This window comes from Erithacus rubecula (assembly GCF_903797595.1).
Source record: "Erithacus rubecula genome assembly, chromosome: 4".
NCBI lineage: Eukaryota > Metazoa > Chordata > Aves > Passeriformes > Muscicapidae > Erithacus > Erithacus rubecula.
Genome location: NC_136686.1, coordinates 54,407,237 through 54,424,404, shown reverse-complemented (window position 1 = coordinate 54,424,404; position 17,168 = coordinate 54,407,237). Strand labels below are relative to the sequence as shown.

General features: G+C 42.4%; 1 protein-coding gene across 7 annotated transcripts in view; it reads right to left on the bottom strand.

Moving 5' to 3' along the window:
* CELSR1 (cadherin EGF LAG seven-pass G-type receptor 1) overlaps positions 1-17,168 on the bottom strand; it is a 161,566-nt gene that overhangs the window by 73,460 nt on the left and 70,938 nt on the right. For all 7 annotated transcript variants that reach the window (XR_013774130.1, XM_079304738.1, XM_079304733.1 and 4 more), the window contains exon 3: positions 240-462. Coding sequence is in view for 6 of the 7 variants with exons in the window: in XM_079304738.1 (XP_079160864.1) it covers positions 240-462 (223 nt within the window). In the remaining variant the exon portion in view is untranslated. The remainder of the gene's footprint in view (positions 1-239; positions 463-17,168) is intronic.

Below are 17,168 nucleotides of genomic sequence, written 5' to 3'. Positions count from 1 at the left end.
CCCATCACCCTGTATTCAACAGGGAAGGTTGTGAGTCAGCAGCTCAGAAACATTCACAGCAGGGCAGAAAATTAACTGCTTTCATATAAAATAGCTGTTCCCTGCTCCTAGGGGTCAGTGTCAGAAATCCCTGCAGCGACCTTCAGAGGCAGATGTTGGTGAGTATCAGCGTGTGACAAACAGTGCTGAGCTCAAGAGAGAAGCCATCAGGCCCAGAACCCCTCCCTGCCGGCACTTACATGAGGGAGACGGTGAAGTGGAAGCGCTGCCGCAGCCCCTTGAAGGTGATGAAGGACTGTGGGGGGAAGCTCCTGGTGGTCATCTCGCAGTAGGGCCGCTCGTACTCGCCCGGGGGGCACTCGCACTTGAAGCCCCCGATGAGCAGGTTGACGCAGGTGCCGCCGTTCTTGCAGACGCCCGGGGCGCAGCGGCCGGAGCGCGCGCTCACCTCGCACCACTCTCCTGCCGGGGACAAGCACACGTCAGGGAAGGTGACACCTCACCAGCACCAGCCAGACTTCTACACCTCATCCCCACAGCAACCCAGGCACGAGCCCGCGACTGCTGGGGGTAAGGATGCTGCAGCTGCTTCAAGTCTGAATGTTCGGGGAAGCGGGAATTTGCTGAGCAATCCTCTTGCAAATCCCAAGAGCATTGGCCTATGGTTTGTAGCAATACTGAACAGTTTGGGCCACAGTGACATGTCTGAAGAGGTCCAGGCCGTGGTCTGTATTGTATGCATCAGCCAAACTATATTTAGCTGGTTTTCTCCATATTTTGCTGTTTCTTCACACACTTAGCTGTTTTCTTAGTTTATTTCTTAGTTTAGACCAATGTTTATAACAGGTGCATGAGATGAGCCATTTTTAGGTGTTTTTCTGAAACTTGTTGAGAACCTTCAAGGCCACTAAAACATAAATTGTGCTAAATTGAGAGAGAAAAAGCTAAAAAACAGAATACTGAGATTAAAAGACCCGAGACAAAAGTAGGCAGTGAAGTTCTAGATAGCCACCAATCATTGTACCTGAAGAGCTCATACAAAACACATGAACAGCATAGAAGCACCAATCAAAAATGTGTAATCACATAGACAGTAGTCTTAGAATGTATAATCAGAGCTAAAAAGTAAACAATAAATCAGCTTCTGCATAATCATATTAATTTACTGTCCAAAAGTCCTCCAGCAATGGTTTTCAGATTCCTGGGCTGCTTCCAAACTGGGTGACAAACACAGAGCTGGTGACAGATCTAGATGGGAGGAGGTAAAAACCCTGTACATACTCTGTCAACCAAAATATGTGTGAATTGTTTTGGTGTTTCACTGCAGTTGGAAATTGTGTCAAACAGATAAATGGTTTCACTTTGTTTTGAATGGAATTTGGTGCTGCTGCCCATGGTGGCAGCAGGACGTGGCTGAGCTCATGAAAAAGCTCTCAAAATGTCTATAGCAAGAATAAGCAGGATACAGATAGGGATTGCTTTTACCTTTTCCCACACATGCATCCTGCATGTGATGAACATTTTCTGAACCCTTCAGAGAAGGGCACATTAATTCTCCAGAGAAGTTAAGGATTCTGTCTGCCACTTGATAAACTTGATTCACCCCTAAATACTTTGTCTTTATTAATGTAGTAAGTTGTGTTAAATACAATACTAACGAATGTGGTGTCTTGCTTTGTATGTATGCAGTGGGGTTTTGTCTTGTGCTTGCCCAAAATCTGAGAATGAATCCTAATTTTTAAAAATTAATGTAGTTTTAAGAGGATATTAATTTTAAAAAATCTGCTGTGGTTGGGACAAAAGCAGCTGCTGAATTAATCGTTGTACAGAAAGCCAAGCCCTCTGTGTGAGTTAGTTAGTTAACATCAGTGTTTTGACATGTGTCTTCCTATGGTATAAAGCATGTTCACATCCCACACATAGCACTGTTCAGAGAAACTGGAGGTGGCATACACAGTTAATTTAACCCAGTAGTGGTGTCTGACAGTAAATGTAGAGCAATACTACCCAACACAGCCAGCTGAAGGAATACATTTCTAACACCTCAGTGTCATGATCACTCTCCCCCAGATGATACAATTTCACTGGGACAGGCTCTTTACAGCAGTGCTCAGCCACAGGACAGGGGGCAACAGGCACGAGCTGACAAGCAGAAAATTTCATCTGAGAACCAGGAAAAAATTCTGTCCTTTAAGGATGACAGAGCACTGGAAGGGCTGCCCAGAGAGGCTGTGGGGTCTCTTTCTCTGGAGACATTTGAAACCCACCCAGACGTGACCCTGTGCAAACCTGCTTTAGTGGGGGTTTGGAGGAGCAGAGACCCCTTCCAACCCTGACCATTCCGTGCTCCTGAATGATTCAAGGACAGCTAAAACCATGAAAACACATTCCTGCAGGAAAGCAAAAGCAGCAGGAGCTGTGGGCAGTAACTCATTAACAAAGGCAGATTTAAATGGCAAGTTTTGTTCCACCTGCTGCCCCCATCTGCTCCCAGAGGTCAGAGCTGCCCCACTGCAGACCCAGACCTGGGTCTGCACCTCCTTTCTGTGCCAGGCTGTGCACTGCAGGCTCTGCACTGGTTTGGCCACTGCCCCAAGGGCAGGGCTGTCTCAGACAAGGGGAGGTGAGCAGCTTTCTGCTTTTGGCTCTCCAGCTTGGCTGCATTTTCTTCTTGCCTCAACATCACTTGCCTTTCAGACAGGGATGGCTCAAGCTGGCAAAATGCAGGAGCTAACACTGGATTGTATGATCAGGAGCCAGGGCTGGATGTGCACCCCATCCCTGTGGGGCCAGCTCTGGAGGATGGACCTGCTCTGTGCACTCTGAACTGATAACCCACACAGCCTTGAGCCCAAGCCTGTGCTCAGAGCTTTCCCCTTCAGCACTGATGTTCCTATACTCTCACTTTAACATATTAAGTGAAATGCTGTGAAAATCTATTCATAAATATCTTCCTGTTTCCATTTATCAGCTCTACATATCAGGCAAGATTATGTGAATACACTTTCCTTAATATTTTTAAATGCTCTATAATGAGTTTCTTTTGGAAAAAAATGTACATATCATCCAAGACATCCCTTGGTACACAGGATATGGTGCACACACATCAGATGTTTCTAGAGAGCACAACAGCAAGCACTTGTTGATGATTCACTGCATAAGCACAGCCCTTCTACACATATCTTGTGTACCAAAACTCTCAAAAAATGGATAAACAAAATTCCTACAAAAAGACAAGGCAAAGGTTCATTGCTTTAAAAAAGTAGTAGAATATTTTGTGAAATAACTCTCTGACTCAGAGAAGAATGTAATCTTCAAGGCTTTCTGGGAACAAAATGATGTATTTTGTAGAAGCAAATAACACAAAGGCTTGAATACACAGAGAGAAAAAGGAGAGATTCCTGGCATTGCAGCATGCTGTGGAAATGCCATGGCAATACAGAGGTTAAATATAAAAGCCTAAGCTGGAAGTCAGTGATAGTTCTGTATTAATTCTGTGATATAACAAGAATGTGTAGTCCATTTGTTTAGATACCTATACAGGCATAAAACTATTTAAGAGAAAAGCTTACAGAAAAGTTCTATTGTATAGTTTTTATTACTGCTTTTCATTATGATGTGAAAGAAATAAAAGAATATACTTCAAGATTCTTTGTCCTATATTAATTCAGCTGTAGCATCATTGATGTCCCAGTTACTAAAATTATTCTGAATTCTCTTAAGTCTACAATGTAAATGAAAACTATTTGATGCATATTCTTTGATGTTGAATTTTCATATTTTATGTGTATTTACCAAAATATATTAAAATTGTGGTTTTGAAATTTCAACAGTAAATCCAAGGTTCACTGTGCTTTGAGACACAAAGGTTACCCAGAAACCTTTAATTTTTTTACACTTAAAAACCTTAATTACCCTTTTCTCCAAAAGTTCCTGGATTTAGAAACAGAGCATTTTTGCCTTTTGGAGTAGCCATCTGAGCAAGAATTGGAAGCACTGCCTTGGTCAGGACTGGCAACAGAAGGCACGTCTGTGTCACCATTGGGTTTGTCACTTCCAAGGGCAGCCACCTCCCCTTGGGCACGCCACTGTCCCACAGCTCTGCCCTGCCTCTGGTCTGAAAACCATCCTCAGAATCTGAACCAAAGCCTGCATGGACTTGAAGGAAGAGCTGGAGTGAGAAGGCCCTAAGGGAAGAGCAGCAGGGAAGGAAGAGAGCAGCATGTGCCAGCCCTTGGGAATGAAAAGCGCCCGTGTCCTGCTTGCAGTTAAGGGCTGGAGCGTGGGACATGCCATCCAAAGGGTGGCCTTACAGGCTGGTAGGGAAAAATAGTGCAGAGGAGGGAGAGCTGCTGTGCAGTGAGGGTCTGGAGTGATAAAAGCACAGCCCAAACAGCTGTCACACACAGCCTGGGCTCCATCTGTGATGCTGGCAATGGTGGCAAGGCTCAGACACTCTCCTTTGCCTGTGAATCTCTCCTTTGCTCCTCACAGCATTTCCTTGACTAATATAATTTCATTTTTCACACTGGCTTGCATTTTAGGAATCACTGAACAAACTAGTTACACATCTGAGCCCTGTGAAATCCAAGAAGGGGATGTGAAGCTCAGCCCCTCCAGCTGCTAAAGCTAAAGCATGCACCCAGACAACACTGCCTGTTATCTGCCAGCAGATTCCTGGGCTTTGAAAAAATTCTGCCCTTGCCAGAAAATTATTTGTGATACTGTGATATGACAGTTGCTGATCTTATAGGCTCCCAATGAATACTGATGAAGCTGTGAGTCCTGTGGCTTTTCTGCAGCCCTTTATGTACTGCTTCCTGGATTCAAAGCCCTCAAGATGAAAATGTCACATTTGCTTTTGACACTGCATTCTACTCCTAAACATCCTAACATCCTATCTTTAATACATACCTATCCTCTTCAATTTTAGGACTAATGTTACAAAGATGTTAATCACAAAGTTTCTGTTATTAAGTTTATGTAAATGAGGACACCACAATAGCAAGTGCAAAATAACAAGAACAGACAAATACAAAGGTTGGCTAGATTTGGTGTTCATCTGACCTATTCCAAATAAAGTAATTAAAGTTTAACTAATAAACAATAAGTGCTGATGAAAAAGATGAAAAGAAATTAAAAAATGGTATCTTAAAACTGAGACAATAATCTCACAGCTGCAAATGCCTTATGAGCTCAACATTGAGGGTTTCAAGCAACACACTGGTGTGCATCAGCAAACTGGTCTTTGCAGAAATCTGACTGTGGCTTTGCTCATGAGTTGTTTGACCTTACAACAATGATGTACAATGTTTGAAAGCTTGCTGAAAACAAGATGATGGCATCCAAATACATACAGGATTCCTCTTCACATCACTTTACTGCAGTGTGTTTCACCAATACATGGTTTAGGGACTAGTCCTCAAAATCTTTTACTATTCTCTGATTGTATTCAACTGAAACAGTACATTAAATATATATTTAAATGAAGCAGCAGATTTGTACTGATGTTAGTTTTTCTTCAATTTCCCTGGACACATTAATTTTTTACTCACTGTCTGTAATTGTTTGAACTGATTCTTTTCTCCTTTCTTCATCCTGCCACTTGCTCTAGACACATATTAATTTTCGCTATGTTTATAATTGCTGTGCCAGAATAAAAAGCATTTTGAGAAGCTGATTTAAGCAGCCCACCTCAAATGATATACTTAAAAGTGAAAAGAAGAATCCACTAGAATTAAGGCAAAAGAAGAAACAAGAAATAGAAAAACTAAATTCTTCAAACAAGTCCCATTGACCATTTGCCCTAATAAAGAACCAACTATATTAAAAATGTATTTGCTGTCTTGCACATTATGGGAAATCAATCCTCCTTTTCCTCTAGTACTTAAAGCACTACTAACCTTACATGAAAATTGGCACCAGAGCAGTCAGTACCCTAAGTAATAAGAAGGCTGTTAAAAACAAATTAGCTGCAGAATCAGCTTGGAAATCTCTACTGGGACAAGAGACAAAGAGGTTGGGATCTTGTGCTTTAGGGGGTTTCACCATAGTTCAATCTGAGTGGAAGTTACCTCAGTCCCCTCCTTTCCCCAAGCATGCTGCAGTTTCCTCCCCTTCCCTTGTGTTGGCATTCATGTGATCCTGCAGTTGACTGATTTGTAGAGCTAAGATGGCAACACACTGTTCATTTCTTTACTGAAGCATTAGTGATCTTCAGATTAAGTCCCTTCCATGACTGATGGGATGAATAGCACAGCAACCACATGGGAAGGAGGCAGGACCATGCACCCAGGAATAAAAATGAAGGAATGGTCTTAGAAAGATTTAACTGTTGTGGAAATGCAGCTTTAAGCCATTTTAGATGGCTCATGTGTGAGTCTAGTGGCTCAATGCTTGCATTAGGTGAACAGGATCAACATCCCCAGTAGATACCCACCTCTCTCTACTGATTTACATGCATGTACTGCAGGAAAACTTGCCTAAAACATAGGTACAATTCAAATAATAACAATTATCACTGAATTTTGTCCATAAAGGGAAGTTCACTACTTCAGTGGCTCTGTGGTGCATGAATTTACCCTCAGAACCTACTGGGAGGTCAGCCTTACCTCCCAACACATTGGCAGCAAATGCCAATTACCAATGAAACGTGACACAAACAAACAAGCAAATAAGCAAACAAACAAACATCTACTGGGTTTATGAGAGAAGTTGGAGAGCAGCTACCCAGAAACATCAGCCAACTCATTGTGAATGATGGAGAAGCTGGATCAAATAGAAGTGAGATGCCACTAGTGCAGTAGTGACAGAGATTAATTAGGGGACAACTAAATTCATGTACCATTTCACATGAGTGACTCAGAAATGTTATTTGAGTAACAGATGTAAAATCTGGGTTTCTTAGAAATCAAGGACCAAACCCTACTGCCACTTCAGAGGCTGTGCAGACTCCATACTACTGACACTGGTGGCCATGACCTTGTGAGGTTTCTAAAGGACACTGCTACTAAACCTTCAAACTTGAAAACACATTTTTGTCTTCTCTTTTACTCATTTGTTTATGCTTTTAGAACTGGGATTAATCTAGGTTAATTAAAATTGCCCCAAATCCTCTTACAGGGAGAAACACCAGCTTAAGGTCTATTTTAGAGTTTCCCTACTTTCTTTTGCTTTCTGCTTTCTTTGCTGCCTTCTGACATATTATGAGAAGCAGGTTAGAGTAAAATAATACATAAATACCTACACAGACATACTCTATACATACACATTCAAACTGCTGACTTGGAGTGACAGGTGTCCTGCAGAATTTCAGTTGCTAACCATTCCAGATTTAATATTATGTATTTACAAGAGAGTAACCTGACCTAATAACAATAAGCAACATAACAGCAAAAACATTCCTGTCACACTGTGTATATAGTTTGCCAAGTAGCTCTCTGAGGTGATGTGTAGAAATGATTCTACAATAAGATACTCTGGAAATCACCCTTTTATCTCTGGATCTGCTTTAGTTTTTCTGTGGCCATAAGCCCTAAGCTCATAGCTGGTGGGAAGAAAGTGTGCAGATTTACCTCTGCCCTTTTGGCTACAAACATATACCTCTTATACCTCTCCTTTACCCTTCTCCCTTCCCTGTGCTTCTTCCATAAAGCTCCCCCTAGGAATCCCTGTTAACTCACAAATCAGATTTTCAAAAATCATAGGGCTCAGCTAAATAAGGGTTCTAAGATTTTAAATCACGAGTTGCTTTAAAATAATGAATGTGAGAGGCTTTTTATTTTCTTTTATTTGCTTTTGAACCTGTGGGTGTCATCTGCTGGCCCCAAGGTTCATGAGAGCTCTTGGTGGTCAAATTCCAGACCAAACTGTCTGTTCTGAGGGAGCTCCCATCAATAGGATGATGCTGCTTGAGCCTTCCCAGTTCCTCTCCTACCAGGCTGCTCTGAAGTCCTGCAAGCTTCTGGGAGGAGAAGGAGAACCACCATGAAAATACCCCATGGGCCAAACAGGCAGGGGAGAGGCCAGGACCCCATTCTACTTGCTGATCCTTCCCACTGGAAACCAAGCTAAACTGTGTTTTACAAAAGCAAAAGCAGCAGGAGCAGGCCTCCATCTCTCAAGCTGCTTCAGGCTGTGCCCACTGATGCAGAGCAGCACTGCAACAGTGCCTGGCCCTTTGAGAGCCCCAAACCAGCTCAGGATCCTAGAGCAGCACCAGCCTGTCAAAGATGCTCCATTTACCCCTGACTCCTCCCCTTCCCTGGTCACAAAACAAAGCAAAACAAAAGACACCCTGCAGAGAAGGATGGATGGATGGATTGATGATTTGGGTTGTTTTTGTGTTTTTGCATTTAAATGAGAAGGAATAATTGGGGGAGGTGGGAGGGAGAAGAAACAATACTGAGGAGGATTAGTGATATTTGGGGCACATCTGTTGGAGAAATGAATTAGTCTGTGGATTTCAGAAATGATGAGCATGTTCTCAAGATGATATATGCTCAGCATTGCAGGATCACTGAACCTCATTCTCCTATGCAATTTCCACCAGCACCAGCAAGAACAGAGCACAGACAAAAGTCACAACTGAATACTTGTGTTCTCTTCCTTGTGTACTTGTTGAGGATTTAAAATTCCCAGGCATTAAGTTTCCACTCTATCTACAACAGGCAACTCACTTTTCACCTTCCAGCCATGAGGCCAGAACAGTATGAGCACCAGAAGTGCAAGTGAGATTTATCAAAGGTACTGTGATTTTTTGGTTTTTACTGACAGCACCATGGTGAGCAAGGGGCCAGATGCCACAGTAAAATATTTTCCATTTAAGAAAACACCCAATTCTGAAGCCCAGCTTACGGTTTGGCAAAGAAAAGAGGTAACTCATGATTTTACAGCCCACGGATTGGTGCCATATCTGCCAGAAAAGCCCCAGATGTTTGTTTTGCAGAGATGGGGCACATCTTCAATGGCAAACCCATGAAGAGACATCTCCATGAGAAACCTGGGCACTGGTGTCCTGCAATGGGCCAGTGGGCAGGGGGGCACACAGTGTGTCTGGCTTCCCCCTGCTGCCTGCTCCCACAGCACCAGACACAATCACCCCCAGGCTTCTGAGGAAAAGCACTTTTTTGGAATGCTTTAGATGTGGTGGAGGAGAAAAACCCATAGAATCACAGGATCATTTTGGTTGGAAAAGGCATTTGGCTTCCAAGCCTTTATCCTGCCACACTCACTCAGCAACGAATTTTGTCCTATGGGTCCAGTGGGTAATTTCTTAACATCTTAATCTTTATTCTTAGCTGACTTAAAAATGGTTGCTAAGCTCTCTAAATTATTGAACCATTTATTGTAATGTACAGGGCCCTTGCAAGGTGTCATCTCCTTCTGCATTTAACCTGTAAGGTAAAACTTTAGAGACCTTTTTGGTTCTGTCTCTCTCACAAAGCCAAACACAAATCTACATATGAGAAAAAAATGCACAAAAATTTCTAGTTATATTGAACTCTGTGGCAGGTTTACATGTAAGACAATTCATCATAATGCAAATTGCAGTGATTTGGTGTAAGATATGATGATGAAACAGTGCCTTTCAATAAAAGCCTAAGCTTTATCTCTGGATGTATTATCAGGGGGATAACATCATTATAGATGTCAAAGATAAATCTCAAACTAGATTATGCCATTGTGTCTGCAATTTGCATTTGTCTGCAATTACTTGGAATAAATCTCTTCCTAAAAATCCCACCTTAAAATGGGTGAAGAAGCTGGAGGTGTAAGAACAAAGCATCCCTTTGCATAATACATTAATTTATAGAGGAATATCCCTCCCCCTCCATTTATCTTTAAGAGGCACAATCACTCTCTACCTTTCCTATACATTCATCTGATTTTATATTTTGTTTTTTCAGCTCTCTGTGCCCCTTGATTCCTCTCCAGGAGTGTTACTTGAGGAGAGGCACATGGACAGAACCAAAGGCTGGAGTGGCCACCATGGCTGGCAGGACAGATACCCTTTGGGACAACCTTTGCAGGCTGATCCATATTTGCATCTCTGCATCCCTGCAGGCACTTCAGCATGGGAACCACCTGCCAGGCCCAGTTCTCACCTCCTTCCATGGGCAGCAGTGAGACAGAAGAAGGGGGCAGACTCATCGTGCTTCTGCTCAGATGACAAGAAAGATTATTTAATCCCAGAGAGCTGCAATTTTTCCTGGGCACCCAATGCCACTACCAGGACCATTAACTCCACAAGGCTGCTGTTCCACAGGCTGTTTTGGCCTCACACTGTGCTTTTCAAAATACATTAAACTATTTATGTGAACGAGGAAAGCAAGCAAGGTGTGGTGGCAGTGGCAGGGGTGTATGTGCAATAACATCTTTTATCAACAGGAACTCAGGAGCTGGAAAACCAGACACACTTTCAGGCACCACCAGGCTTCCTGCTCACTTGCAGCCTGGTTTCCCTAAGCTGCTTTCCACAGAGATCACCAAAGGGTTGCAACTCCCAGTTCCTAAATTGGTGGGCAAGAGCAAAACTCTTACACTTGTTTTTTATCAAGTTAGCATCAAAAAGCAATTCAAAAAGGCAACACATCTTCAAATAACTTCCCTCAGAAAGAAGAAGAAAAATGAAGGCTAAAGAATAAGCAGAAAAGAGGATGTGTGTCTTCCTTTCAAGGGCAAACACTGCTCTTTTCTTTAGGAGAGTTCAGTCCTTATTTCACTAAATCCCACTTGATTTCCTCCATGTAACTGTTACAGACATGATGATTCAGCTCCCAGGAGACAAAACACAGAAGAAGCCATCTCCCCTTGTCTCCAGCATCCTGCTGGGACTGCCTGCACAAGCACCAGCTCTGCACGGCTCTGCTAAAGGAAGGCTGAGAGCTGCGCTTTGTGCTTTCCATAAATCAGAAGTTTTCACAGAAAATCTCACTCTCCCATTTTTTGTGTGATCCAGTGGTATGGTAAATATCATGGCAATTTAGTACCAGGCAGACCTCAAATCAAATGATGCCCCTTAACATCCTAGGTGGTCCCAGAAGCTCTGGTGGGAAGAAGCGTAATGGCCAATTAGTGAGAATAACTGAAGATAGGCCATAAAATATTAATAATGCAAGAGAAAACCATGCTTAAAGTCAATCTACTATTGTGAGTATGTGCTAGGAAGCTAGGAGTTCAGAGCTCTATATTTTTATTTTGTATGAGAAGTATCAGCTTAAAAGAAAGGCATACTTAAAAGCACTGTGCAACTGTCTTTACTGTGAATCACAGTTCAGTGGTTTAGCATCATGGGATAAGTAGCCCTGGCAAAACAATCTGATGCTCATCAAATTCTCATTGTTATACATTGAAAGAAAATTTGGAAAAAAACATCAATCACAAATGCCCCATTGCTTGTCAAATTAAAATGATTAGGGTCAAAAACATAATCCCATAATCTTGTGTTTTGGTAGCCTCAAAAATATTTGGTACACAACACAAGAACACAAATTGAAAACAAAAAGCAACTTAATCAGGGAAACTGATTTTTTCTTAATGAGTCATGAAAAAGGGACTGTAATATCACACACATCTTGCACAGAAAATCTCAAAGTCCATGTATTTTTAAATCTACAGAACAGATGGAAATTCAAAAGTTACTGTCTTAAAAAGTATTTTTAAATGGACTCATAAAAAATTAATCCAGCCAGCTTTCACAGCTTGCACTTAACTCTGCTTACAGCAGTCCAGTGAATTAAAATTCAGCCTTTTTGTTAAATACCATTCAATTTTAAAGTAACCTTAAATGATTACCATCTTATTAGAGTTAATACACTTCATGGTGTCAATTAGAATGTGTTTAATTATTAATACAAGGCATTCATTTTCATATCTCCATCTTTCTTACAATATGCACATCATTGTGCTGACCCTTTTGAAGCTGGCCTATCTAATTAAAACATGCTTTTTAATGATACTAGAGGAAAATGCTGTATAAAAGATCCCATATGCTTCTCTGTGGAGAATTTGAGAGCCAGCCTGGAGCGAAGTGTCTTCATCTTGGTTTCCAGAGTGAGAAGTGAGATGGAGGGTCCTGGAGGCTGCGTGCCGGGGGCAGCCCCTGCGGGTGGTGGCACAAACCCGCCCAGCAGCGGGGCTGGCAGGCAGGCACTGAACCATGGTGCTCTAAACAAAGGAGCATTGGCAGCAACAATGGAGCTGTGCTTCCCACCACGCTCTGCACAACTGTAATTATCTTGATGTTCAAGGCCAAGTGCCTCAGTCTGGCGCTCAACTGTCGAAAATTTCAATCATCGCAGCACAAAGAACTGAGACACAAGAAACTATTTTGTGCTTTTTTTCCTTCCTGACAGGGTATCATCCTGATACCCTCATCTCTGCACCCAACCATCCTTCCTGCCACTTTCCCGTTGTTTATCCGCTGATGAAAACAAAAATGTCTAATTTGGGAATTATAAATACATATACAAAAGTCCAACATGTTTTTCACAATTCAGTCTTACTGCTTCCCAAAACAAAAACAGTTTTGTTTCCCAGTTTTTAATTTGCAAACAGGAGAAAAAGGAGCCCCATTACCTTGATCCTTGGAAGCTAAATCTCTTTTTTGTTGTGGAAGATCTAGAATATTTCACTGATGTGAATTTTTTTTCTTCACCTCTGATCTGCTGTGAACACTGTGGGAGGATTTTCAGAACAAAAGGTATACTGGAAAAAATACTATCTCATTATGATTTTATCTTCTGTATAAATAACTTATAGGCAAGTTTTCGGGTTTTTCTTTTTCCTTCTCTCCTCCTGTTTTTCTTATCTGATTTTTTTCAGTGAGAAAAAACCACCACCACTTAAGGGGTAGTCTAACATATGGGTTGTTTTGACATTTAGCATGTCTATGTTTGGGTAATGAGCTTGTGCAGCTTAAAATTTTATCCAGTTAGCTTTTTTGAAATTAAAAAAGTGGGAAAAATACCCCCAAATCTTACATTACAGAAGGCTCAACTTGGCTAGATTAATAAAAACACATTTTTAAATCACAGCCACAGAGAAATTTGCTGTTGTTTAATAAACTGCTATTTAAAATATTTTAATGAACAAAAAACCTCCATGAGTGTAATTTCTGTCAGACCAAGGATCTGTAATGCATATCTACGCTCACAATTATGACAGTGTGTGGGAATTTAGCTACATCAGTGAGGAGGGGTTTTACATGTACCTACAATTATAATATCAAATACTACCTCCACTTTGATTAATTGCACTTCACTTCCCACATTTTTTATTTTAGTTTTACTAACGATGATAAGAAAATATGTTATAACAAAGGTTTGTAAAAATTGTGCCTCCCATTTAGGTGTGGTAACAGAAATACCATCAATATAAAACCAGGAAAACAATGCAAGAAACTGCTCAAAACTGACAGAGCACTATCATACACAATGAAATACAATAAAAGAAATTTCACATGCGCTAGAATAAAGGGAATCCTAAATTTGGAGCATTGTTCTTAGCCAGGATGCCAGCAGGGAACCTGAGGTGCTCCCTGTGTATCTCTGTGCCATTGGACACCACTGATAAGCTCATACCCACAGCACATTCCTTGCCAAGGGGTGGGAGCAGAGGTCAGGCCAGGTGCCCATGCCAGGCTAGCACCTTGCCTGGCTCACACAAAGCCTGGCAGCAAACAGGAGCTTAGCTGGGCACAGGGTCAGGCTCAAATGTGCTGCTTCCACAACAGGCATTTATTGAAATTTGACTTGAAAAAAAGAGGCTGAAAGCAATGTTAGCCATGGTAGGGGGGCTGGACTAGCTGATCTTCAGAGGTCCCTTCTGACCCCAAGCATGCTGAGGTCACACCTGGCCATCAGGGCTAGCTGCTGAACACCTGCATTGCAGAAGAGCTGGGGCAGCACCTGTGCCACAGCTGCAGCCCTGTCCCACCTCAGTCTGTGCTGGCAAGCCTCTCATGTCCACAAGCCTTGGCTTTGTGCTGTACAGCACAACCAAAACCTGCCTTCTCTCCATATCCCAGCGTGATCTCACAGACACCAAGGGCATTGGGAGCCAGCAAGTGTAAAAATGTAACTGAGAATAGAACCATCCTAAAACAGGTTACTGCCCAAGTTATCTGGTTGCTGAATTTTAGCTACAAGCTACTTTTACATTTTTTTTGTTATCAAAACCTGAGGATAAAGTGTAAAATGATCAGTGATAGACTCTTCAGCTGACAAATGAGGGGAGTGGCTAAAAGAAGGAAAGAAGAAGTCAGCCCTCCATCTGTCTTATGGAAAAGCAAAAGAAGATAAGCTGTAATCAGTAAGGAGGATTTTCTAGACATGGAACTGTTTGGAAGAGGTGAATTCATAAGTATATTGGAGATTAATTACTAAGGTAGCTCCTGAAGCCAGAGCTAAGTGATTACATTGGTGTGTGATCTGCTACTGGCTTCTACAAAGCACCCATCATGCCTCCACTGCAGGATCACCCAGAAAGAACACGTCCTGTCAAATAATACTAAAACCAATTAAAAAGAACAAACACAGCTTTAAGTCTGTAGCTAGGTTTCCACATGTCAGCAAAGGACTTTGATCAATGCAAATATTTTCATGGGCAAGGAAGATAAGACACAAGGCTCCAGATGAGGCATCTGAACCCCAGCACTTGCAGCAGGGCAGCTGAATCAGAGACCATCCCACGTGGGGTGAGGGCAAGGAGGGCTTGGACATGACTGAGAGAACTGTGGAACTTTAAACAGCAAGTTTATGCACATCAGGATGAGGGTAATGTGATAAAACTCTCTGCCTGGGTTTAAGAAAAAGCATAGCAGATTGCTGTGAAGGCTGCAGGCCATGTACAGCATTTGAGAACTAAACTGTCAACAAACACAGCACAGTAATCCAATTAGCAAAGGCTTTTTGCATCCTGACAAGTGAGCGTAGGTTGAGGATTAGCTGAAGGACATCTCCTCCAGATAAAAACCCACCTAGAGAAATGGCAGACCTCTTCAGTGAGTCCTGTGAATCTGATATAAACTCCAGATTTGCAACATTCATCTCCTGTGACTTGGTGACAGACATGGACAGGAGTATAATCAACAGAAACATAACAATAATAGGCTTCAGAATTTGACTGAAATTCTTTACTCTGTCTTTATTGTTTCATTTATCCTCTGGAGGAAGCAGTCCTGCAGTTGTGATATCTGGGCCACAGCCCACAGTGCAGCATCACTTGGATCCAGCTGTAAGGCTGTGGTGTGCTGGCCCCATCCCTGCATGTGTGAACAGCAAACCTTGCCACAAAAAGAAGCAAGGACCTGTTTCAATATGCACAGCAAATCTCAGAGTTAAACACACCAGGTGAGTGGGTGCACAGACTGCTGCTGAGAATCTGTGTCAGGAGAGAAATGTCTTTCACAGGGATTCCCCCAGGTTTCCAGCCATGGGCAGCCCTGGAATGGCCCTTCCTCAGCTGCTCTTGACTTGCTTTTGATGCATCCCAGGACACAATTGTCAGCTCTTGTCCAGGCTTGTATCCACCAGCACCTCTGGGTCCTTCCTGGCAGGGCTGCTCTCCATTTGTTCAGACCCCAGACTGTGTTGATACTGGGGGTGCTCTAATCCCCACAGGACCTTGCTCTTGGTCTTCTCAAACCTCATGAAATTCCCATGGGCCCATTTCTCAAGCCCCCCAGGTCCCTCTGGATGGCATCCCATCCTTTAGATGTGTCAGCTTGGTGTCACCTGAGAAATTTGCAGAGGGTGTGCTGGATCCCTTGGTCTATGTCATCAGTGAAGACAATGAATAGCAATAATGACAGCCTTTTCCAGCTTTCACAGCAGTCATGCTCTGGAAAGTGTTTGGAGGATTTAAGCTCTGCTTCTGGCCCATCCACTGCACTGCTTACAGGGTCCTTGCAGCCAGCCAGGTGCTGTAAGCTTGGAAGGAGCTGGGAGGAAACCTGGCTGCACACAGCTGCTGCCAGTGTGGGATCACAGCTTGCCATGTCTACACCAACAGAAATGCTTGCCTGTTCAGTAAGGGCAGGAAAGGGCTGGAACAGGGAAAGTTGAAAAGACTGTGCTGAGACATCAGCCAAGAAGTGCTAAATGTAAGGATGGATCTTACAAGCAAACAATTTTTATCTTTCCACCAGATGTGAAAATGCTGCAGTCAGGTCCCCTTGTGAAGACCTAGTTTCACCACAAGCATCAGAACAATGGCATGGCACAGCACTGCTGAAAACAAGAAAAATTAGAAAAATGTCTGAACCTTCTACACTGTCCAGACCTTCACTGGGATACAATCATCCTCCACAACTTTTTCACAGGATTGCATATAGAAACTGCAAGTTAAGGCAACCAGGTGTTCTACCCAAGGCAGTGAGAAACAATGAAAGTTAGTCAGCACTCTGCTTCAATTTTTCCTGCATCCAAAATCAGCAGAGAAACTTCATAAAAACCCATCAAGAGTTCAAATTCTGGAAGTACAGCAAATCACCCAGCACTCTAATAAAACTCTTAAAATTGAGGCTATATGTTTATATGTTTTTTAGAGTATTAGACCTTGCCAAGGTATTTATCTGTTTAATATGCAAAATCACCTGGAATCCAGCAGCATAACTTTGAAGACTGAGACTAAAAATAGTGTTAAGGCAGCAGTGATACAAAACATTTCAGTATCTTCGTTGTGTGCCCTCAATACTTGGATGAAGTATCAGAGAGATGACCCATGAAGCTGTTTCATGGCAAGGACAATGTCCCTACATTCATAGCAGCCTTTGTGAATGACAGAATTTCTTGTTTGGTGTTTCATATGAAAGAAAAACTTGGTCACAGCTGCTTGAAAGTGTTGTCAAAATCCCACAGGCCTGTAAGGATAACCTTTGTTCACACTTGGTGTCACAAAACCACAGCCTTTCATAAGCTAAACAAGGAGTTAAAGAAGCAGTGAGGAAGGACTCAAATTTAGATTTGCTGTACAGGATTTGGCTGTTACACACCTGTGATCCCACCAAGCTGCAGAAATACAACTGAGAGTGGAATTTCAGACCTTCTAGCACAAGATAAAGCACTCATTATGACTACTGTGGCTGCCAGATTTCTCTACCTGAAAGCTGAAATTCTCTGAAATAAATCTCTCTGGCCTGCAAAAGGAGAACTTGGTATCAGAGT